This window comes from Clinocottus analis, unplaced genomic scaffold, assembly GCF_023055335.1.
Source record: "Clinocottus analis isolate CAN_PGR_092001 unplaced genomic scaffold, fCliAna1.0.p SCAF_25, whole genome shotgun sequence".
Classification (NCBI taxonomy): domain Eukaryota; kingdom Metazoa; phylum Chordata; class Actinopteri; order Perciformes; family Cottidae; genus Clinocottus; species Clinocottus analis.
The window spans coordinates 1705456-1729928 of record NW_027175987.1 but is presented as its reverse complement, the minus strand read 5'-3'; the positions used below and the strand labels follow the sequence as shown (position 1 = coordinate 1729928).

Here is a 24473-nt window from a genome sequence, read left to right as displayed (position 1 = left end):
GCCATGTGTTTCTGGTGGGCCACACAATAGCCGATGTGTCTGGCCATAAGTGTTCCAATGGCAATGAGATAGTTGGGCTTTGTAGTCATCATTGAGGCAACTCTCGGTCTGCCTGCCCATCTGGCCTCCCTGTGACTGTTGGCTGATTTCAGGCTGGTTTATCTCCGTAACAATGAGGGGAAGAAGGACACAGCCCTACGTGGTACAGCATTTCAATACATTGAAATAACAAAATAAACCTGTGTTTATGAATGGTTCATTAATATGATTTATTTGTGTTTACAGATGAAGTGTCCCTCTAATTGTCCACTCTCTAACTCTCTTCTCTCGTCTCTTGCAGCTCTGCAATGCATGAACGATAAGGCGCCTTGTGTGAACAATGCTACATGTCTGACCTTCAGCAATGGCACCGAGTACTGCAGGTAAGATCGACAAGCCGGATCCGTGCCCGGCTTTTCAGTTCAACTCATGCCGTCATCAACATTGTTACAATAATGTGAACACAGCGATAGAAAGGCCTCATGAGGGTATTGGATGTGAAAGCCAGTACAGAAAGAGGGTTTTTTTTTTTTAGATCAACCACAGGACCACACGGCTTTTTCTCAGGCACGGAAGCGGGAATAAAAGACTGCTCTGTCTGACAAAGTACACCAGTACTGGGAACAATACCAATACACACATTTCCAGCTTCAATATGTTATTTAGTACAATTCTGGGGGTCGTGTTACTTACTCTCCTGTTGCTTTAGAATTGATAGCTCAAAGCGTTGCCAACACATTTTACTGCCTACTGATTTGTTGTTCCTGGGGGATGCCGAGGCGATGACGAGACATTTCTGTTGGTGAGAAAGTAGTCTATTCAGTCCAATAAATTAGAGAAAAAGAAGAAAAAAATCGGACACTTGATCAGTTAATGTTGGTACCACACATGTTAGTGTTGTTGTGGAAACTTGAAATAACCTGCAAGTAAGTCTCTTCTGCTACCGAGGGTGCAATCAGATCATTAAGGGAATAGTGCTGCAGTGTAAAGGAGAGCAGTGGCCCGTTTGATCTATGCCTTCCTCTTTCTGACAGCTCGGCCTCGTTTGTAATTAAGACTTTGCTATCTTGATAATTGTATTGCCACTCCCGAGCCAAACACACCAACGCTGGTTCATGAACCTGCTCATATTTCATCAAATGCGCTGTGAATCGCACTGTGTGTCTGTTCCCAGCGCTTTTGGAATTTCAACACTGGAACTTCTGTAAAAAGAAAAGCAGCATTCGACATTCCATAATCAGTGTTTGACATTCCCCGTCTAATTGAAGGTCAGATGGGCGTTGCACTGCAGGTGCAAACTGGCTCATTGTTTCTGTGTGAATGTGTTTGTGTGTGTGTCGGGCTGAACGATTTAGGAAAAAGTATCCCGGCCTAATCGCAATTATTTTCACTGATGATCATTTGCACATTATCCTTCACATTTTCATTGAAAAACGTATTTAAATCAGTTGTAACCACTGTATAAGAGTAGTGCAGAGCGGTGGTCGTGAGCTTCACACATATACACACTCGCTCACATGCACCCACGTGCACTGAAAGCACGCCCGGCCGGCCCGGCTGTGTCAACAAAAAATACGGAGCAGCTCCTATTGCAACACAGACAGTGGAAGAGTGACTCAGGTAGACTGTCTCCACTATTTCCTTACATAGAAAATAACTGAATATCAATGCTCTAAATGTATATTGCTCCATTCAATACGTGGCGGTGGTGGGCAGGCAGTACCAGGAGACAACAGTTTAACCGCATCCTCTCAGGTTTGATTTTTTTAAAATCGTTTCTTTCTTTCGTTTCTTATATTTAATTGCAGTTGTAAATATTAATAGGACATTTGATCTTTTCCTGTTTATTTTTTGTTCTAGGGAACCAGCTATTTTTTATTTTTAAGAAGTCATATATCAGCAGCATTTATTCGCACTCTTGCTCAGTGTAGCTGTCTCCATAACTAAAGTCCTATTTTTTTTATTGTTATGAATTAAACGATGATATTGATGCTAGAAGACCGCAAAGGGGCCTTTGTGTCCTGAAGACACACAGAGATGAGTCTCTCAGTTTCAGTCAGCTGACAGAGCGCAGGCCTACTGTTAGACCGATTAACTAGTCAGTCCATTTCATTTTTGTTCACAAGTAAACATGAACTACACACACAGACACACACACACACACACACACACACACACAGACACAGACACACACTCACACAGGCCTGTCTGGCTCTGTCTGCATCGAGCTGCTGATGAAAAGACTCATTGTGTAAAAATCAAATTATGTGTTTATTAGTCTCCTCAGTGTATTAAATGCAGCCGGTTGTAAGTCAACAGTTACTTTGGCCTTTTGGCTCGGTCCAGCCTAATCATGTCACATGGGTCACACCTGGGGTCACACTGGGAATAACTGTATGATTAAGCAGTTTGTGAGTTTCCACGATGGAATACTGATGAATGAGTTTTTCATGACATTCAATTAACTAGCCTGTTTTTAACGCTGAGAGCGGGAAGAAGGAGCGTCATCATGCCATCAACGTCTCTGAATTTATGTAGCAACACGAAAATCATGTTCCTTTATTCGTAGTTGTTGTTGTTTGATTTACGCAATGAAATCGCGGCACAGTGGACAAGAGGGGCCCCTTGTTTTGATTGGCATTAGAATGAGCTTCTGTGCTTCTGGAAACTCTGGAAAACATATAACTACTCTCGTCGTGTGTATGAGTCCGTTTCACAACTTTTATTTCCTCTTTTGGAACCCTTTTTGAAATGTTTTGATACTTTTTTCATTCAAGAGAGATAAGAATAAGGGGAAGGGAAAAGAGACTTTAGGGAAGATCCTGCCCCTCAAGACAATGGCACATTGATGTTGGGAAATTGTATGTAATGACGCCCAGGTGTCTCATTTTGGACATGAAGACTGTTGTAAGAGAGTAACAGTGCATGGGAAAGGTAGACGAGCTGACGAGCAGGGCTGGGTGCAGGGAAGCCGTCAAACCGGTGGCACTGCAAGCCATTGGCCTTGGGTGTGAGAAGCAGGTGTGTGGTTATGAGTGTGTCTCTGTGTAGATCTACGTCACAAGTTTGATTGCGAAGCATTTCTAAGCAACTTGCTTCATTGCTGCAACCATTTTCTGGTGAGATATTGGCGAAGTTTGTTGGCTAAGGATTCCTCACACTAATACTGCAATCACACAAAATCATGTTTGTGGCGGACAAGAGCGGGAAAATAACAAAAGAATTGGGTGAGGTCGGTAGGGAATGCTGGTAACAGTGGATGGCTTCGACGTCCAAAGTTAAAGTTATTTAACTTTTTGTCGTCCAAACGGATCGTTAGTAGCTCCCTCACCAGAGAAAGTTGTTAGATTTTGCAATAGAACATTAAGAGGACGATGCATTTCATACCGACATGTATTACGAATAAGCACGTAAAATGGTAGACACAAAATAATCTTATTTAACATATTTTATTCCATCACCATGGCTTCGTTTGATCATCCTGCCTTTGGTGTCTGACTGTTTAGTTGTCCATCTGCCGTCTACCTGGTTTATTGTGAATGCAGCACAACATGGAGTCTGACTCATTGACCTAATACCTGAGCAGTCCAAGTAAGAGTGAGGCTCTACACGCATTACGTTGTTGAAACCCTATTTCCCTCCAGAACAAGATCTCTTTGTCTGCCGTTGGGGCATGGTGCAAACTGATTAACTCTCCCTCCCTCTCAAGGCCCCTTTTTTTTCTCACTCTCTTTCTCTCTTGTGGTCCCTGTCATGCCCTTTATGTTTATTAAAAAAAAAGACTGAGTTTTTGTTAAGAGTGAGGGCTGAGAGTCACTGTGTTGTGTAGACCCGCTGCCTGTTTGATCTGACAGGTAGAATTTACCTGCGGGGCAGACAGAGGAAGAGAAAGGGGCCAAAAGAAAAGAGGATGTCTTTTTTCAGGTAATTTGAGGAGGAATACCTCGGAGCACAACTACTTACTAATGATGAGAGAGCAGGGGAGGGGGAAGGGAGACGAGAGAGGAGTGTAATTTCCCTCTTGCTACGCCTCCTTCATCAAACTGTCACTCATCCATCCATGCTTCTCTCCCTCCCTTTGCTTCAGGGATTTATCCTCTGGACACAACTCACCAGGCTTCTTAATCCTTCTCCCAAATCCTCTATTATTGTTTAGGTCTTCACCCTCTTGCCTTTATTACAGCGATACTTGCTTTATCTCACTCATTTTGGGAGTGAGATCACCCCAATACCTCACAGAAAGCTTCAGTGTGTACAGAGGGAAAACAATACAGACAAAGAAGATAGTTGGCAGAAAATTTAGACCAGTCACTCCTCCTCTCTGCTCCACACCTCCACAGCAGACGCAGCACTCACTCACTCTCCCAGGCACACACACACACGCACACACTCACACCCACACACTCAGGTTTTGAGTGGGTAAGGCATATGATCCGAACTAAAGTCAACAAAAGCTAGAGTAGCAGACTGGAACCCACAGCAGTGATTTCCCGCTCTTACTCTCTAAAGACTTATCTCCTTCCCACAGTCCTGCTCGCTGCGCCGTAGATTTGGTTTAGGCTGGCACCACAATGATAAGAGTTTCTTTGTGTCTGTGTGTGTCTGTGCATCTCGGGGGCACCTTGAGCCCAGGGCAAGTTCACATAATGGCACAGAGAGGTCTAAAGTTCAGTTAAAGGGAGAGTTTCAATTTTCTTATAAGTTACTTATCCATAGTCGGTGTATTAACTACAGTTTGAAGGAACAGTACAGGAATACTGGCACTGGTGCAAAGCAATGTACTGCAGCAAAACATATTTTATCCCCCTCAAAGGAACTCCAGAAATCTGCAAGGTAGAATTACTGATTTTGTCTTTGGAGTCGTGTGGTGTTGAAGAGCGGATAGATAGATATAATGGCTTCAGTTTCCCATCAGAAAGGGCCGCCTGGCGAAGTAAAGCAATGGAAATATTCTCAACATAGCATACCCGTGAGCTGATATTGCTTTTTTCAGGTGGCTGGAATACATTTTATTGCTGCCCCTGTCCACAGCAGTCCACTACTCCTGTTTATTTATCCAAACTGGTGCTGTGCCACCATCTATTTTAGGTAAAACACAGACTAAATGTATATGTACTTCATACTTCCCCACCTAAAACGCATCCCAACTATCCCTTCACTCAGACCAAGTTCAGTATTTGAAAGGTGGACATGTAGAAGTTCTCTTGAGTGTATGTTTGAGGGACTAGTTGAGGAGACAAATAGACAGTTTATCTCGGACGACTGCAACTAAAGACTATTTTCGTTACTGATTATTACCAAAATGAACAAAGGGTACCGTAAAAACATCCAAATGTGCAAGATGAACGTCAGGCCGGTTGGAGTTTTGGAGATTCAAACCCGCACTCAGAAAGAGGAAGCCTTACGAGCCAGTGGGGAATGTAGCGACCAGACCATAAACCCACATGCAGTGAGGTGACAAGTGGCTCTCTGTCATACATTGGCGATGACACTGAGGGGTCGAAACGTATCTCAGTTTTGTCACAAGGTCACGCATTCTCTACCCATGCACCACAATGTTAAAGCTCTGTGCATTTTATCGCATCATCACAAATAAGGACTAGTAAAGCAGCTTGAACTTGTAGTTATTCAATTATCAACAGACAAACATCAATAAAAAACATGAAAGAGAGAGAGAGAAAAAAACCTTAATTTCCAAATGATCATGTGGCAGTGGGACGCTTCAAGCAAACGCTCTGGTGTGGACCGCAGCAATACAAATAGTGAAAACGCTCGCCTTTCGGTTAATAAAAGTAAGCTAAAGTGGACACTTTGTCGCACATTTTAAAGAGGGAAAAATATTTTATTGGCCGTCAGACCTATTATTGGAGATTCCACATTAAGCAACCGCAGAAACGGGATAATGACAGAACGACACAGAGAGGCAGGCTGAGAGAGAAAATGGTTCCTGTGCTGTGCACCACAGCCACTCAGATGAGTCTTTTTGATCACAGTCTGAGATTTTACCACATGTCCCTCATTTGGACTCCACCCTGCTCTGCACTCCTTTATTCTGTCTACACACTGACTGCCTGGCTTCCTTTTCTCGCAGCATGTCTCGCTCTCTCGTTACTTTTCTGGCTTTTATTTGCACCTCTTCACTTTATCCACCTTCTTCTTTTTTTTCTCTCTCTCGCGCGTCCTTCTTCCTCCACAACTTTGATATCACTCTCAGACCACCTCTGCCCGCCTCCGATGTTAAGCTCTCCCGTATGAGAATGTTGCTGAGAAGTGGAGCGTGCCAAAAACACAAACCACTAAAACGACATCGCTACTAATGATTTCTGAAGTAGTGGATTCATAGTTTCCATCCCCTTGAAAAAGAACCCATAATTTAACCTTTACAGCTACATTTAAGTGGTTTTCTTTATTTATTTACCCAATGTAGAACAGGCCTCTTCTCCTCTGTGGCGCTGGCCGATGTACGGGCCTAAATGTTACATTACCCCCATTCCAGACCTATCGAGTACCAGAAACAGATCTGTAATGGAACAAATAATATCTGAATCTCGGGTGCTGGGGTTTCGGCGGTGGTGTTTATAAGAAACCGTTTCACATTTCTGTCAGTATTTAGCATCCTCCTTTTAGATTGGCCACATATATTTTCAGAAAAAGTAGACGACAAGTGAGAAGGGAAAATAGTAAGGACTAGCCACCTGCCCGCACTTGCATTGGTATTGATCTTTTTCTTCTTTCTTTTGCAATTCTTGTAATTTCAACACCTACAGCGCCGGTGCCTCTGTAAGGCAAATGAGGCTTCCGTCTTTCTAGTGTACAGTAGTGACAGCAATTCACCGGAACTCCTGCAGGAAATGGTGTCAAAGCATTCTTCACCGCGTCGAGGTAGATCAGATAAGGACCCATGCTGGTGCACCTCCCCTCTGAGATATAATCCACCACACGCAAACCCATCTTTGGAGCTCCCAGATCAGGCTCGCCCGATCACCTTTAAGGTCCAGAAAGTGCATCTCTGTTTCTGTCACTTCTGGGTCTGATATGACTGTGAGCGTTCATGTCAATCACCCAGTTGATTTACGCTTTTAAGGATGTTGCTTTTGTGTAATGACTAACACAGTTAATTGCTTTGAACATCTGTTTGACTGTTTTATATCAATATCTGAGTTAATTATAGTGATTTCCACCATATCACCAAGCACTAGAATGCAGTTTTAAAACTTAACTCCTGTGATCAGATTTCCGGGTCTGACAGAATGGCGACAGATCTTTATAAACTAACTACTCATGAGTTTATTTTCTTTTCTTAAGATAATCTACCAGGCATCTTCGAGCTATGATATTATCAACATAGCCGTGGATTGAAGCAACAGCAAAGCCAGCAGTAACGTGTTCTGCACTTGACTTGTGATGTTCGTTCACGCACACAGAGGACGACAGTACAGTGAATAGACCACCTATGCTCTCGCCAAGCCGGGGAATGATCCGGGGATTGAAATGTGAGCTGGGTTTATGCTCTCACACTGTTCCTCTGTGATGGCCGCAGGGGGAGAGCATGATGAAGTTATTAAGCGTTGCTGAGACTAGTATGCAGACTGGAGAAGGAGGAAGAGAAGGTGGTAGTTGTGGGATTGTAGTAGAGGAAGGTAAAGAGGAAGGCAGAGAGATTTAGCACAAAAGAAAATGGGAATTAGAGATTGGAAATGAGAGCGCATGGAGCTTGACATAGAAATTAGAAAAGAAAGACGTGGGAGACATTACATGAGTGAGTGAGATTGAAAACCCCACGGCCGGCCAGCCAGGACAGGCAGAGGTCAGCATGAGGTAGAGGAGGAGGAGGCGGTAGAGAGCACGAAGGCGAGAAGGGGTGCAGAGTGAGGGAAAGAGAGAGAGAGAGAGAGAGAGAGAGAGAGAGAGAGAGAGAGAGAGAGAGAGAGAGAGAGAGAGAGAGAGAGAGAGAGAGAGAGAGAAAGGGAGGGGTGTGCGTGAGATGGGGGCGCTAATGTGAACCAGCTGTAGAAACCTGACACCTCCAGAGTGGGTTAGAAATGAGAGGTGGAGGAGTGAGAAAGGGAGGGAAAGTAGGGCTGCAGGAAATTGCACAGAGTAAGAGAATGATGGGGGAAAAGAGGAGGAAAAAAAGTCCTCATGGAGCAAAACAAAGAATCCCATAGATGACTTTGGCTGCAGAGCAACCCTCTGCTCACATTTCTTCTGAAAAGTAGAGCGGAGCGTTTGTCTGTGTGCAAATACTTGAGTGTATGAAAACATGTCTGAAGAATCCCACTTCAAGCCCCGCGTTGCATTCAGTGACACCAGTGTGTCAGTGTGTTGGGTCATCTCTTCCGCAGTGAGACACCACTCCCCGACAATAATGTGAATCATGCACGGCCTGGTCTGTTCGCCTCAGGCTCCGCCGATGCAGCCGGAGGCGAAATAATGAACTCTCTATCTGGGAGTGAAACCTGAAGGACAGGGTGGTATCATTTCCTGAAGCCATGGCATTTGGTTTTGTCAACACTGGTTGGATAGCGGCGATTGAATTTAATGGAGATTACTGTGCATCTTTCCTGTCAGCGCTTTGGAATTTTCTCAAAAATCACAAAGCTGCAAGTAATTCTTGTCGGGTGGAGTAGAGATGCAAGACCACGCTATAGGAATAGCAACACTATTTTAACATTCTCTCTCTCTCTCTCTCTGTCTCTCTCTCTCTCTCTCTCTCTCTCTCTCTCTCTCTCTCTCTCTCTCTCTCTCTCTCTCTTTCTGAAGTGGATATACTTGACTTTGAAAATAGCTCTCATATTCCCCCCTATTTTTTAAAACTGTGAAAATGTGTGAAATGTTCCCAGTGAAACGTAAACCCTGTATTAACCTGGACACGGCGTTCTCCGCGTGAAGGCCTGCTAATGTGATGTATGACTCGGGGCAGAAGGCCATGTCATTCCTCCTTGAGAGGGGGCGGAGAGGTTGTCCCGGAGAAGAAAGCAGTCCTAATTCCCACGACGGCCGTCTTGTTGTGATATCATGACCAAGCTGTGTTTGTGTTCGGAGTAGGGGAGGGACGTCTTTGTGTTTGTGTATTTATGTGTGTGTGTGTGTGTGTGTGTGTGTGTATAGGCATGTGAGTAGGGGGTTGCACTGCAGACGTGCTGATACAGCAACGGAGACGGGAAAGAGGGAAGGTGGCCATGTCTAATCTGTCAGAGCTGATGTGAAGAGGCACGAAGTCTGTCTTTTCTTTGAAGATCCTATGTCACTAATCTGGCAATAATCTGTGTTTTGTTTATAGAAACTGACATTAAAAACAACAATGTGTTAAGACCTTGTCAGGCGGAAGACGACAACGTGTCAAGAGACGTGTCACTCAATTCTTCTTTTTAGACACTGATTTGCTACAAAGACGATACTTTTTATAAGAATCAATTCAATTGTTCGCAATATGTCATTTTTTTCATATTGCCACACCTATCAAATCTACTTCAAACAAATAGAAAACTATTAACACCACGATACTCTGGGGTGTATCTCTACTATTCTGTTACCCGAGCCCCTCTAGAGAGGAGGGTTTAGAGGCCTGCGTAAGAGGCAGCAGGTCGCTCCGTCGCCCACAGTCCCTCGACGGCGTGTGAGCCATGTGCTGCATAATACAAAGGACGGCTGATCAAAATAGCGAACGGGGGAAATTACCTGACGAAAAGCATTTTTTTGCTCAGTCACACCCCTGACCAAATTGCTGTCGCACACATAGGGGAGAAGTGGAAGAGGAATAGAAAGTGACAAAAGGCTCTCTGTTTTTAATAAGACCTCCTAGTAGATGTTGTGTAATATTGTAATACCCTCCACACTGCTCAACATGTGGCTGAACCACTTTGAAGAAAAAAGAGAAATCGAAAGAAAGGGGTGATGAATAAGCAGAGGAAGAAAACAGACACCATTTGCAGACCAAATGTGGTCATAACTCAATGGACTGTTGCTTTTCTTTTAGTCATACCCTATACAGCTGGTTGTGAACAACTGGTAAATGTCAAGAAAAGTTCTTAACCTTTACTGTGGACACAGTTCTGTAGAATTTATGACATTACTTCTCTGTTGCTATGAATATTGTTCATCTTCTTCATTGCCCAAAGAATGGCTGGTGCTTTCCACTAATTGTGTTTAGTTTGCTGTCAACAACTTTCATACGACTCCACCTCACATCCTTCTACTTTTGGACTTCTTCTTTTCTGTCAATGACCCCAGTTTAACCCTTTCACCAAGCTCAGCTTCCCCCTTTTATGTGACAGGGTTTATGGGGCATCGGCTCGGGGGTTCAGAGTATCTCATATCAGTAACCATAAGGTTGGTGGGTCACATCTTAACAGCATGTCAGAATGTCCTTCAGCAAGACACAATGCTCCGACTTCTTCTGTCAAGCAGCTCGAGGCCCCGTTAGTCTGTGTGTGTGTGTGTGTGTGTGTGTGTGTGTGTACTTTCATGTCGCAACATAAATGCAGTCTATTAACCATTTAATAGTAATGGAACAATGCATAACCACACATTTTGCTTATACTCCTACTTAGATCCCCACATACTGTTGTTTGGATCACATTACATCAGTGGCAAGCCTGTGCATTGGACACAAGTGTTTACCTGTGCTGGCTCATTTGTTCGTTTGATCTATGTGGACTGAAGGACTCTAGTAGAGATGCTACTAAATGCTGCTGTCTGATGTGGTGTAGTGTGTGCACCTGACTGAAACACACTCTTTTGTTTTGTTTGTTTACCTCTCTGTCAAACCTTTTGGTTTAATTCATCTTTTTCATGCATTGTCTGCATTGAGGGGTGATTAGGTTTGTATCCTTGTGTGTGCCTTTCCATGCTCCATCATTGATTTCTCCGCGTTTGTGTGTGTGTCTAGGTGTGCACCGGGCTTTCTGGGTGAGTACTGCCACCACAAGGACCCGTGTCACCCTGGCTTCTGCCTGAATGGAGGGAACTGCTCTGTGTCGATGTTAGCCGGCGTACCTGTGCCAGGTAGCGCCGCCTGCACCTGCCCTCTTGGCTACACCGGACCGCACTGCCAAACTCCCCAGAACTCCACGTGTTACCCCAACAACCCCTGTGTAAACAAGGGTGTCTGCACCCTGCTGTCCCTCGATAAATACAAGTGCGATTGTGCCAGAGGATGGACAGGTGAGATACTGTTTAATCACCTCTCAGAAATTTGCCATTAGGGCAGTAATATCTGACTTTTGTTTACCGGTACACTCATTTATTTTGTATAGATACTGAATGCAAATACACATGCTAACTGTGAAGACTGCTGAACCCTAAATCGTCGTAACATATACAGTAAAAGTAAAAGTTAGGCCTTGAAGCGAGATCCAGATGTTGGGCCGAGAAGCTACTTGAACCCAATTTTTCACTTTAGTTCTAAAAAGCGACTTGCAATAGTTTTAGTAGTATATTCAAACCACCAGGGAAAAAGGCAAGAAATGTATTTAAAATATTTTATATTGTAAATCATTCTCAACACTGCGCAGAGGAATCACAGTCTTTTGCAGATAGTGCAAGCTACTTTCCTTAGAAGAGAGTTCAGCTCTTTTGAGACAGGATTGCATGGTGAAAATGAAGCTTATAGAGAATCTATTTAATTAAAGATGTTGCCATTAATCTATAGCCATAACATTGTGCAATCAGCATTAACTTCTTAATGATAAGTTAAAGCAAAACTTAATACAATGTTCTCTGTTAAGTAAAAAGATATCTGGTACAAGTATCCCATGATTATCTGTCAGTATACATCTCTTAACGTATAAATGAATCCAGAAGGTGATTAAAGATTATTTTCCTTTACTGAAACCACAATGTGAGATGTTTTTGCAACATGAGTGCAAATCTTACTTGTACTGCAAGTACCATTGTATAAAGTACAACATGTGATATCAAGTGCTTTTAGAGGACCTCAACAATATCCATCATTGCATACATCTGTCCTCTATTATCTAAGCCAGAGATTGAGGACACGTTGATGAATGGCACACGGGATAGCTAAAGCGCTAATGCTCTGCTCTTCTCCTTCCTCTTCATTCCCAGGGCCGCAGTGTGAGCATGAGGACAGCTGTCTTTCTAGCCCCTGTGCCAACGGTGGAACGTGCAGCTCTCCGTCTGCCGGCAGCTACACATGCTCCTGTCCTCCCGGCTACATGGGTCCTCGCTGCCTTAATGACACCAATGAATGCGCTGCCACACCATCTATATGCCAGAATGAAGGCCATTGTGTCAACAACCCTGGTTCATACAAGTGAGAATCTAGTTTGTAATAACCAAACGTGAAATATGCCACTATCTGGACAATGCTCATAACAAGACTGAATGAAATGTACTCTGTCGTTGCTCCAGGTGTATTTGTGACCCAGGATTTACAGGCAGACAGTGTGAAAGCTCATACATCCCTTGCTCACCCTCACCATGCCTAAATGGAGGCACCTGCCACCAGAACACTGAAACCAGCTACTCTTGCCACTGCCTTCCAGGTAGGGGATCCAGATTCTGAACTACCCGTTTGTTAGTCCTTTTAAAGCTAAATGTGAACAAGAAAAAAACAAAACAAATACCACGTTTGAAAAATTAAACCACCACCAACACTAACAGAGATATAAGACAATAAGACCTGGTAAGAGAGATGGAATTGAAGAGAACACAATTGAATTAGGAAGAGAAAAAGAGTGACCCTGTAACTGGTATTTATCTCTCCACGAATGTAGCTTTGTGTTTCTGTATTGTTACATTATGTTGTTTGAGGTGCAAACAGTCAGATCCTGTTTGCTGTGTTGTGTTGGACACCCAGTACCGTCAGCCTGCAACAGTTGCCAAGTAGACACAACAAACACATGTACAACTGATGTGTATACACGTCATAATATTAATGTACACTCGAGAATATCATACTACAATGTGGGTGTTTGACCACATGTCCCCAATCATTTGTGCCAGGTTTCAACGGGACTAACTGTGAGCACAACATTGATGACTGCCCTGGTCATCAGTGTGCCAATGGAGGAACCTGCATGGACGGAGTCAACACCTACAACTGCCAGTGCCCGCCAGAGTGGACAGGTAAGGGATTTGTGTGTTTGATTGTTTGTTTATATGTTCTTGAGTCACCTGCTTGCAGTGATGTCATGTTAGTCTTTTGCACGTTTGAAATGATATCGACGGCACATTGTTTGTGTCCTTACCTCCTTAATTTTTAAATATCTTTTCTACTTTTAAATAAAACATTTTCTGTGTATAGGTTGAGCAGTGAGGTGGAATGAGTTTTGGTGCTGAGAACATTTCTAATAAACTCGATCCTTTCATGTTTTCTGTTTAAATATCATACTTCCTACCAGTCTTCTGCATTTTTTCTTCATGCTACGGAGCCGCGTACTTCACACAAGGCGTGTCTGTGCTCACACAGTTGTGTAGCATACGCAAGCTTTCCGTTTACAAAGCAAACACGCATACATAAGCTTCCTTGTGCCTATCTGAGTTTATGTAGCACTAATCCAACCAGACAAAGCAAAGTCAACGTGAGCAGGGTATTTAAAAATGGCCACAGTGGATAAGTAGTATTCTTAGAAAAGTGAAGCTTTCTAAATAAGACGAGAAGCATCTAAAATACCTTTTAAAAAATGGGTCAATATTTAGTTTTCTACACAGGAAAATCCACAAAGTCACACTTTGAGCTATGCTGGAGTAGAGCATGGAGTATTGACTTAAAGATTTAACTGAATATGTTTGCATTTCCTCCTCTTCTTGTCCTCCCTCCCTGCCTCTCCACAGGTCAGCACTGTACTGAAGATGTGGACGAGTGTCGTCTGCAGCCAAACACTTGCCAGAATGGAGGTACCTGCAGCAACCTGTTTGGCAGCTATGTCTGCGTGTGCGTTAATGGCTGGAGTGGACCCGACTGCTCTGAAAACATAGACGACTGCGCTACAGCTGCGTGCACCGCGGGCTCCACGTGCATCGACCGTGTTGCGTCTTTTGTCTGTCTCTGCCCCTACGGAAAGACCGGTAGGCCAGAAGTGCAGCATGTGTTTCATTATTTTGTTTTGCAAAACTGCGGTGACTCTCTGTCATAGTTCCTAACTTGCCTTTAGGTGTTGTTTACAACTAAAAAAAAAAGAGAAATATAAATGTAAACGGTGAATAGAGTAATAAACCAGTTTTGGTCTTTACACTGAAACTGTATGTTTTGTAACTTTTTACAGCTGGTTTTGATTATTTTCTGTTGAAAGAGTGTATTGTATTGCAATGGACCAACTTCTGTGGAACAAGTCCAACCAGAATAGATGTTTTCTTAAGCAGATCATTTCATTATACTCATCAAAGCTATTTCTTTTGTGCTTAATGTGATCCATTTCAAACAGTCAAATGCATAAATTATACCACTTAAATTGATTTGAATCTCCAATCTGCCGGTTAGTCATATGCTCTTAAATGTAGACTAAGTCTTGCCTTAAAAATATATCTCTGGCAGAGTGGCAAATTTGTATTGACTGTGTTTTACTCCAAACTACGACTACATATTGAGCTTGAGTGTTGGACTTTTTGAATTGTCCGTCGGGTCTTTCAAAAATAAATAATTTTAAAATCGCCAATAGACAACAAGAAATGTTATGAGGAGGAAGTAGAAAATAATACATCAGTAAATTCCTGCAAAACAAACTGTGCATTAGCTTGTGTTAAACCACGTGGCTGCGTTTTGTTCCCAGAATTCTTAGAACTAATTTCAGCGAGATGGTATTAGTTGACAGGTTGGGGATTAACTCTGGAACTCACGACCATGTCTAGTTTTCTCATTCCTTGTCATCACAATGTTCTTCTCAGGCTTGCTCTGCCACAGAGATGACGCCTGTATCAGTAACCCCTGCAGGGAAGGTTCTCAGTGTGACACCAACCCCATCAATGGCATGTTCAACTGTAACTGTGCACCTGGATATGTGGGCAGCACCTGCAACATCGACAGAGACGAATGCAGCATTGGTGAGAAAGACAAAAGTTCTGATCACACATAATTCCTGTCCCTGTCCGTCTGGTTGGCTTTCAAGCACGCCTATGTCCTCTTCGTCGTCAGGTACCAACCCTTGCGAGCACGGGGGTCAATGTGTGAACACCGATGGCTCCTTCACATGTAACTGTGTCAGGGGTTATGCCGGGCCACGCTGTGAGCAAGATGTCAACGAGTGTGCTTCCAGCCCCTGCCAGAACGATGGCACGTGTCTGGATCGCATCGGGGACTACACCTGCATCTGCATGCCTGGTACATTTCCTGAGAAATTTAATATTATTGTATATTTTAACCCGTTTTGTCGGACTTTCTATTCTAAATAAGCTTTGAATAAGTGCAGAATTTGAAAGAAACGGCCAGCCATGTTCTTGATTACAGTTTGTTATTTATAGCGAGAAAGAGAACATTACTCCACCAATCATCTGAAAGACATGAAGCGATGAACATTATCATGATACATGTGCCACAATGTATAAACAAGTGTATGGAATTCATGAGAAAATAATTATAAAATGTTGAAAAATATGTAGTCTTCTTTTTTAATTTCCTGTATTTGGATCTACATAAAATTGTCTTTTACTCCATGGCCCATGGTTTACCTTTTTTAATCTCATTCAGATCTGTTACCTTTTTTTTGGGATATCCTGCTAACAAATAGACAATATTGAGCAAAAAGACAACTTCTTTGGTGGAGTTGAAGGTTAAAATGAAACCACAAAGGAATGGGATTAAAAACATGTCCTTTGCGAAATCATAACAAACTTGTTTCTTGTCTTGCATGCAGGTTTTGAGGGGACTCATTGCGAGATTGAGATAAACGAGTGCACCAGTTCACCCTGTCTGAACCAGGGTAAATGTCTGGACCAGGTCAGCCGCTTCATCTGCGAATGCCCAGCAGGTTGGTACTCATGACGCTATGTTCATGTATTTGTCAGATTTCAACCCAATCAGAGAGAAAATGACTGGCTTATGAAGCCTTTTAACGTGTGCGCTTGTTACTATATTTATCATGTTGTTCCGTTTTTCAGGCTTTAGTGGAGAAATGTGCCAGATAGACATAGACGAGTGTTCCAGCACACCCTGTTTAAATGGAGCCAAGTGTATCGACCGACCCAACGGATATGATTGTGAATGTGCTGAAGGTAAAAGGAATAACCCCATGTTCAGACCTCATTTTAATGCTCTGCTATTGTGCTCCAAAATAGGAAAGGGTAGACTGCATCACTTTAAACCCTATATCTTTTCTAACCCGGAAAATAATAGTCACTTGATCTATGACGCAATAGTCATGTCATGTCATGTTCCTAAGAGAAAATGTCCTTTTACAGGCTTCAACGGTCTACTTTGTGAGGACAACATCAACGACTGCGTACCAGAGCCATGTCACCACGGTGTGTGTAAAGACGGCATCGCCACTTTCTCTTGTGAGTGCCAGTCGGGATACACAGGTTCCATCTGCAATATCCAGGTCCAGGAGTGCCACAGCAACCCATGTCAGAACCGAGGACGCTGCATTGACCTGGTCAATGCCTACCAGTGTAACTGCCCACCAGGAACCACAGGTAAGCCACTTGGTGTTAGCTACAGAAACCATTGCCTGTATAGTGGGACAAGTAAATGCACGCAAATGATGCAGTTGTACAACTCTAATTTAGATGTTTGTCTGTATCTTCCATGCCACTAACTAGTGCGAAAGGAGTTTCAGACACTTTCTCCTCAAACATACTGCCACCGGGTTTAAAATAAACTAAACCGTAAACACAAAACATTGGATGAGTTCTCGATCCTCTGGCACTTTAGACTGAAGGATCAGTTAACTCAGAATCTTATTTAAAAGAGTATAAGCCAGATCACATTAATGAGCTCCCGTGAGCTTGAATTGAATGTAAAGACCCCCATCCCCCACGTCTGGAGCTTCCTGTCTAACTTTCGATGTATAAACTGCAGAGCACTTGTGTGTATAGCGGTCACAAGTAAGGGCCGAGCGGTGCTACCCACGTTGCTCTGTGGATTAAATAGGCTCAGTTCAGTAAGTTGTACCACCCTGAGACCTGGTACTGAAGTCTGCACTGTCCTCACTTAACCAAAAATTCACAGGTCACCCTGTCACGTCTCGTTTTCTGGTTTCATGCCCTTACTTCCCCTCTTTGAACGTGCGTTTTTTTCTCTCTCTGTCTAGCCTTCTCTTTGTCACTTTCATCTTTCTGTTACTCATCCTTTTCCTCTCTCACGTTCTCTCTCACATTCCTTTCATGTTATTTGTGATAGATTCATAACTATGTTCTACTCGAGTTGGAGTGGGCCTCCGCTGTATTAAAGCTTTTTGTTAACATTTCTGACTTGAGGAGCTCCGTTTTTTATGGACTCTCACCCCCCCTGGTGGTAAATGAGTTAACTGTCATATTTTAGAACAGCCACTTGCTTCTCCTCTTATGCAACTCTTCCCTCATGTTTTTTAGTGTGCTATGTTTAAAGCTGAGAAAACATAACCTGGCTATTGTTGACCTTTATGAATTTATAAATTATTTCTACTCAGGAGTGAACTGTGAGATCAATGAAGATGACTGTGCGAGCAATCCCTGTGAGTACGGAAAGTGCCAGGATGGAATTAACGAGTTCAAATGTGTGTGCACACCAGGATATACAGGTATGTTTTGCTCGCGTATCCTAGTAAAGTCAATATGATAACAGTAGAAAATGTTTCAGCATTGAGGCACGATAAAAAAAAAAAAACAACATATACTGTTTGTTGTTACTGAAATCAACTGAATAATCAATAATGAACACCCACTTTGAATTGCTCTCGAATAGGACTTAAATGTGATGTGGAGATCAACGAGTGCAACTCAAACCCATGTCTGAGTGGGGGAACCTGCATGGACGAGGTCAACGGGTTCCTCTGCCTTTGCCCGCCCAGCACCCACGCCCCCCTGTGCCTCTCTGGGACCGACCACTGTGCTCCTCAGCCTTGTGTGCACGGAGAATGTATTGAACAGCAACACGGGTAGGTCCACCTGATACCCTGATACTGCTTCTCTGACACACACACACACGGACACACACACACACACACACACACACACACACACACACACACACACACACACACACACACACACACACACATAGGACAGTGCGCGCTGACACAGCAATAGCTTCGGCCCCAAAACCAGCTGCCGTTATTTTTCCTGTGCGGCTAATTTTAAACTCCTGCTGGCCTTTCTTTTGTGTCAAGGTATCGTTGTGAGTGTGAAGCTGGCTGGGTGGGACAACACTGTGAGCAGGAAAAGGATGAGTGCCAGCCCAGTCCGTGCCAAAATGGTGGCACCTGTGTGGACCGACATAATGGCTACACATGTCAGTGTCAACCTGGATATAGAGGTAATGATGCAACTTATTATATTTTAGCACTGCATTTTTTTGAAGACATGGCAATCAATAAAGTAAATGGCACTAAATATAAAAACTAAAACATGGAATCACTCCTCCTTTTACATTAGGTGTGAACTGTGAGAAGAACATAGATGAATGTGCATCCGGGCCCTGTCTGAACCAAGGCAATTGTAAAGATGGAGTCAACAGTTATTCCTGCATATGTAGTCCACCATTCACAGGTCAGTGAAACAACACTTCCACCAAATCTACATGCACTTATTAGTAATGTGACAGCATGCCTTCGCAGCGGTCAACTCAGCCTATTAACATCAAAATGTATGCTATGTCAAATTAGGTAAACACTGCGAGGTGGAACAGGTTCCCTGTGCCTCTCATCCGTGTGAGAGGGGAGTGTGTCGTCCGTCTGCGGACTACACCTCTTACACCTGTCGGTGTCCTGCTGGTTGGCAAGGTATGATAGTATCTGTGAGATATGTCTGTCTGATTGGGTTTGTATGGGTGTGAGTCGAGAAAGAGGGAAACTATGAGGCCGTGTGCCTGAGAGCAAAGTCCTATAGAATATTAGGTAATACTGCTAGATTGATGCTGTGCTAATATGTTGTTGCTTGTTCACAATTGTGTAGGTACCCGCTGCAGTGAGGATGTTGATGAATGCAGAAAGAACCCTTGCAAAAACAATGGTCGTTGCATGAACAGCCCGGGCAGCTACACGTGTAAATGTCAACCCGGATACAGTGGACACAACTGTCAGACAGACATTGACGACTGCTCACCATGTGAGTTTCCGTTTCAACTACTTCAGTCACCTCATTAGTGCCTATATGCACACAGTGGCAGCCTCACTTCTGCATTTTTGGACTATGGCGACTTTAAAATAGTCTTTGACTTATCATTGGAAGCTGGAGATATCCCAAGCGCTTGTGGAAAGAAGCATAGAAAGTGCCTTAAGATAATTGAGTTATACAAAGGTGTAAAACCAACGTTTCAGCCAGACTGCTGGCCGATTGTTCATTTGTATCTTTGTTTATTCAGTAAATTCAGTTGTTGTTCATTGAATCCCTTCTGTCTTCTCCCCTCCGTAGACCCATGTCTGAATGGAGGTTCTTGTGTGGACGATGTCGGGAGCTTCTCCTGTGACTGCCGCCCAGGTTTTGAAGGGGAGCGCTGTGAGACTGAGGTAGACGAGTGTGCCAGCCAGCCCTGCAGGAACAGTGCCATCTGCCGGGACTACGTCAACAGCTTTGTTTGCGAGTGCCAACCAGGCTTCGATGGAATCTTGTGTGAACGCAACATCCTTGAATGTACCGAGAGGTGAGTCGTTGGTTCAAAGCAAGATCCAGACAAAAGTAAAAGCTATAGTTGTTTGGTTTGTTCTGCAATGAATTCCTTCTGGATGATTTCTACTGCAATTATCTGACGGCCTGATACAAGGTTCACAATTGCAGATTGTGTATCTTATGCGTATGACATTGGTAGTTTTTTTGTTTCCTTGTTCATTTTATATTCAGCACCCTGGAGAGTCTGTACTCACCACTTAGTTCTCCTCCTCCCGTCCAGCTCCTGTCTGAATAATGGGACTTGCATTGACGACATCAACTCCTTCTCTTGCCGTTGCCGTCCTGGTTTTAACGGGGATTTCTGTGAGTTCGAGCAGAATGAGTGTGACTCTCAGCCCTGTAAGAATGGAGGCACCTGCACCGATGGCCTGGGTGCCTACCGCTGCACCTGCCCCGTGGGATACAATGGACAGAACTGCCAGGTACAATGTTTGTGTGTCACTACAAGTGTACAGTGTGGGTCTGCAGTTAATAGGCCTGAGCTTGGTCCTAAAGGAAGTTATTTATTTTTATACATATAATAATATATATATAATTTAACATTTATACCAACCTATTTGAGACTGAAAGCTATTTGAAGGGTAGAATATAATATGGAGGGATACTATTTTGATATAATTCATCCAAATAATGAATTTGGTCGAATTACCTTTTTACCTAATTTTTACCTACTTTTTTTGTTTTTAATGATTACTTCGTACTTTAATGATTTAATAATTTCCCCAAGTGACCACAGTGAAACAGAAAAATCCTTAAATTTACTTATAAATTAAAAATGGTTTCTGTTTATCTCAACAATTAACTGTGAAACTCAAACAATATCATATCTGTCACAGTTTTTTGCAGAACTTATCTTGGAACATTTGAGACGCTTTGTTTGCGTCTGGTTTCTATGATTATCTGATAATATTGGATAAGAAAGTTGGTCAGGTTAGATGCCGTAAACTGAAAGTCTTTAACTCAAGAAGGTTGCTGGATGTGGTGTAGTTCCTTCTGTCTGTGTAACATTTACAGCCAACTGCAACTCACTCTCCTTTTGTTCTCTGCAGAACTTTGTGAACCTCTGCAGCCAAGTGCGCTGTCACAACGGCGGCTCCTGCTCTCAGACATCAACCTCTTGGACCTGCCACTGTCAAATGGGATGGACGGGACTGTACTGTGACGTCCCAAACATGTCTTGCCAGGACTTTGCTGCCAGGAAGGGTGAGGCCCAACAACACAATATTTACTATTGACAAGTCATCACAAGAGGGAAGTTGCAAAACTCCTTCCTCGAGTTTTATCAGACAAAATCCGATGCATCTTCACACTTTATTCACTTTATGTGCCTCCTTTACCAAATGACTGTAGGTCTGGAGGTGGAAAATGTGTGCAAGAACGCCGGGCGGTGTGTGAATGTGGGCAAATCCCACCAGTGTCAGTGCCAGCCAGGATACACGGGCAGCTACTGTAAAGAGATGGTGGATGAGTGCCAGTCAAACCCTTGTCGCAACGGAGCTACATGCAAGGACTATCAGGGCACATACGAGTGCATAGTAAGTACATTCTCAGCTGTTTGTGTAGGTTTATGTGTTTTAGCGTTACTAAAGCACACAATGAGCTAACCTCTGTCTCTTGTTGCAGTGCAAACCAGGCTACCAGGGGGTGAACTGTGAGTATGATGTTGACGAATGCCACTCTAGGCCATGCCTCCATGGTGGAACCTGTATCAACCTCATCAACCGCTTCACGTGCGCCTGCCGACCTGGAGCACATGGTAAGTCGACATATCACAGGTTGATACTCATGGAGCGGATGATATGCTTCATCTGATACCGTGAGTGATATTCGTCTGTTTGCTGCTGCGCAGGGCTCCAGTGTGAATTGAACGAGGATGACTGCGCCCCCAAGCCCGGCTCCTTTGAGCCTCGCTGTCTGAATGGAGGACAGTGTGTGGACGGCGTGGGCCGTTACACATGCTCCTGCCCTCCAGGATTCGTTGGGGAACACTGCGAGGGGGATCTCAATGAATGTCTGTCTGGGCCCTGCCACGCCCCCGGCAGCCTCGACTGTGTGCAGCTGGTCAACGACTACCAGTGCCGCTGTCGCCTTGGATACACGGGTATGTTCGTACCAGCGCTCCCGGGGACATAACAGCAACATGTTGAGACATTTTGTATGCTAGAAAAGCGGCACGGCGTCAGTGCTTTTGTGTTAATTGTTTCAATCTAATCTAAATTATTTGGCTTACCCTGCAAAGTATTTCAGTTGGTAATTGTTATTTCTTTCCCAGGTCGTCACTGTGAGTCCATGGTGGATCTGTGTCTGTCTAAGCCGTGCCACAAAGGGGGCGTCTGCTCCATGAACATGAGCTCAGTACATGGTTACACCTGCTCTTGTGTTGCTGTAAGTTTCTTTAAAACCACTCTTTTTCTGCTGGAAGAAGATAAAGTGGTTTCAAATGATTTTCTTCTTTTGTGCTTGCCTTGTGAATATCACCTTTTCTCTTCATTGCTCTTTGTTTTTCAAACTTTTCTGTTTTTAAATTAAGGTCTTGATTAACAGTGCTGCGCTTGTGAATCTTTCAAGTAACTATTGAAAGAGACAATAATATCTGCATCATTTTGCCTTTTGTTCTGTGTTTGGATCTTGGCACATATCCGACAAAGCTCACAATGTGAACCGGATGCGAGCTAGCGCGTCTGAGAAGAATAAGCACCATAGCTAGCAGTGATGCAAGAAAAAACAAAACACTTAGGTTGCAGGACTATCAGGGATTGTGTTACAATATCTCAGCACAAATGTCAGCTTAAGTTAATAAGTAACACAGCCTTCTGAGAACTATGTTAAATACATCATTATGATTTCTTTCTACAAAAAAGTGAAACAATCCCCCAATTTCCATGAAGTCTTCCACAGAATACAACATCTTCAGAGTGTTTTTGATGCTTAATCATCACTTAAGTTTGTGACGCATTGGACGTCAATCTGTCTGCTTATTGTAAAGATTAATTGTTTATATATATATAAACAATTAATCTTTTCTTTTTCTCTCTTACTAGAGCATCCATCTCTTCACACTAAATTCTTGTTTTTCTCTGCACTAACTTCTTGCTCCCTCTCTTTTTCTCATGCTTGCTTCAGAGGGCCACACCATGGCTCAGGTATGGTTGACACGCAGCAGATTTTCAGTAAAACCTAGGTGTAAATGAGTTAGTCGTTAGTTTCTTTAACCATTAGCTGCAACGTTTTATTGGCCCATTACAGACGTGTAGCCATGCCTAACTTTTAAATTGACTGTATTTCTATCACGCTTAAACAAGTTGCTATGTTCTTATAGGGCTTCACTGGGTTTAACTGTGGCGAAATAGAGGGCTACAGTTGTGCAAAGCTACGTTGCCAGAATGGTGGTCGCTGTGTGGAGTCACCTGGCCACCTGTACTGCCAGTGCCAGCCGGGCTTCAGTGGACCACACTGTGAGAATGAACAGAGATGTCCATGGAACTGCCAGAATGGAGGAACCTGCATCAAAGACCCATCCAACCCGTTCCAATACAGCTGCCGCTGTCCCAATACTTTCTCAGGACCGTACTGCGATAACAAACTAGTCTTATCAAACACTCCAGCGTGCCAATACGTGCAGTGTGAGCAGCATTCAGGGGACAAAGTGTGTGACGATCAATGTAACAACCATGAATGTCAGTGGGATGGCGGCGACTGCTCGCTCAACTGGCAGAAGCCCTGGGTTAACTGCACCGCCAGTGTTCCTTGCTGGGATCTCTTTAAGAACGGACGTTGTGATAAGGAGTGTGACAACCCTGGGTGCCTCTTTGACAGCTTTGAGTGCCAGGAGACCCCCGCATCCTGCAAGTATGTGACCCTTCTCTTCATGCTGTCATTGCTGTTGCATTCAAAAGATAAATAAAGTCCACGTTGAAGACAAATCACTAAACAGCCATCGTCCTTAAACTGTGTATTTTCAGGTATGACAGGTACTGCGCAGACCACTTTGGGAACGGCATCTGTGACCAGAGCTGCCACACGGAGGCCTGTGGCTGGGACGGCCTGGACTGCTCCACTGACACTCCAGCCAAAGTGATAGATGGCACGCTGGTCATCGTGGTCCGGCTGCAGCCGAAGGAGCTGCTTGGAGATCTGAAGGGTTTCTTGCGCTCCCTGGGAGCCCTGCTGCACACCAACCTGCAAGTGAAGCTCGATAAAAATAATAAGCCAATGGTTTACCCGTACTATGGGGAGGAGCATGGACGACATGTACAGAGGAGCAGAAGCAGGCGGGAGCTGGAGAGGGAGGTTATTGGGTAAGAATAGTTAATGATGGGATTCTCACATAAGTTCTCTTCCTTTAAGCTCTCTTGTAATACTCAGGAGTTTGAAATGAGCAAACTGCATGTCATTGACAGTCTTTGAATTTTCACATCTGCGCAGATCTGTGGTGCACATGGAACTCGATAACCGTGAATGTTCCCAGAGCTCGGTCGACTGTTTCTCCAACACTGATGAGGCCGCGTCATTCCTTGCAGCAGCACACATCAAGGCTGAACTGCCTTATCCTCTGGTGTCTGTTAACAGTAAGTAGTTAATGGTTTGTTTTCAAGGTAAAAACCTAAATCAAATAAAGACAAAACAACTGTTAAAACAACTAGAAAAAACAACCAGACTTCTTTTTGTAT

At 43.7% G+C, this 24473-nt stretch overlaps 1 protein-coding gene across 2 annotated transcripts in view; it reads left to right on the top strand.

The window, feature by feature from the left end:
• The window catches only part of notch2 (notch receptor 2), a 39791-nt gene that overhangs the window by 11357 nt on the left and 3961 nt on the right, over positions 1–24473 (top strand). Inside the window, exons 2-28 of one of the 2 annotated variants that reach the window (XM_068591222.1) lie at positions 341–422; positions 10931–11205; positions 12109–12316; positions 12415–12548; positions 13009–13131; positions 13840–14073; positions 14890–15045; positions 15137–15322; positions 15855–15968; positions 16099–16212; positions 16399–16632; positions 17607–17717; positions 17882–18074; positions 18306–18451; positions 18571–18684; positions 18801–18917; positions 19090–19242; positions 19549–19777; positions 20024–20225; positions 20853–21006; positions 21154–21338; positions 21427–21559; positions 21653–21904; positions 22076–22188; positions 23123–23652; positions 23766–24101; positions 24229–24371. In XM_068591222.1, coding sequence (XP_068447323.1) covers positions 341–422; positions 10931–11205; positions 12109–12316; positions 12415–12548; positions 13009–13131; positions 13840–14073; positions 14890–15045; positions 15137–15322; positions 15855–15968; positions 16099–16212; positions 16399–16632; positions 17607–17717; positions 17882–18074; positions 18306–18451; positions 18571–18684; positions 18801–18917; positions 19090–19242; positions 19549–19777; positions 20024–20225; positions 20853–21006; positions 21154–21338; positions 21427–21559; positions 21653–21904; positions 22076–22188; positions 23123–23652; positions 23766–24101; positions 24229–24371 — 4971 coding nt within the window. Of the gene's footprint in view, positions 1–340; positions 423–10930; positions 11206–12108; positions 12317–12414; positions 12549–13008; positions 13132–13839; positions 14074–14889; positions 15046–15136; positions 15323–15854; positions 15969–16098; positions 16213–16398; positions 16633–17606; positions 17718–17881; positions 18075–18305; positions 18452–18570; positions 18685–18800; positions 18918–19089; positions 19243–19548; positions 19778–20023; positions 20226–20852; positions 21007–21153; positions 21339–21426; positions 21560–21652; positions 21905–22075; positions 22189–22926; positions 22947–23122; positions 23653–23765; positions 24102–24228; positions 24372–24473 lie in introns of those variants that run through there. The other variant, XM_068591223.1, reaches the window with a different exon arrangement.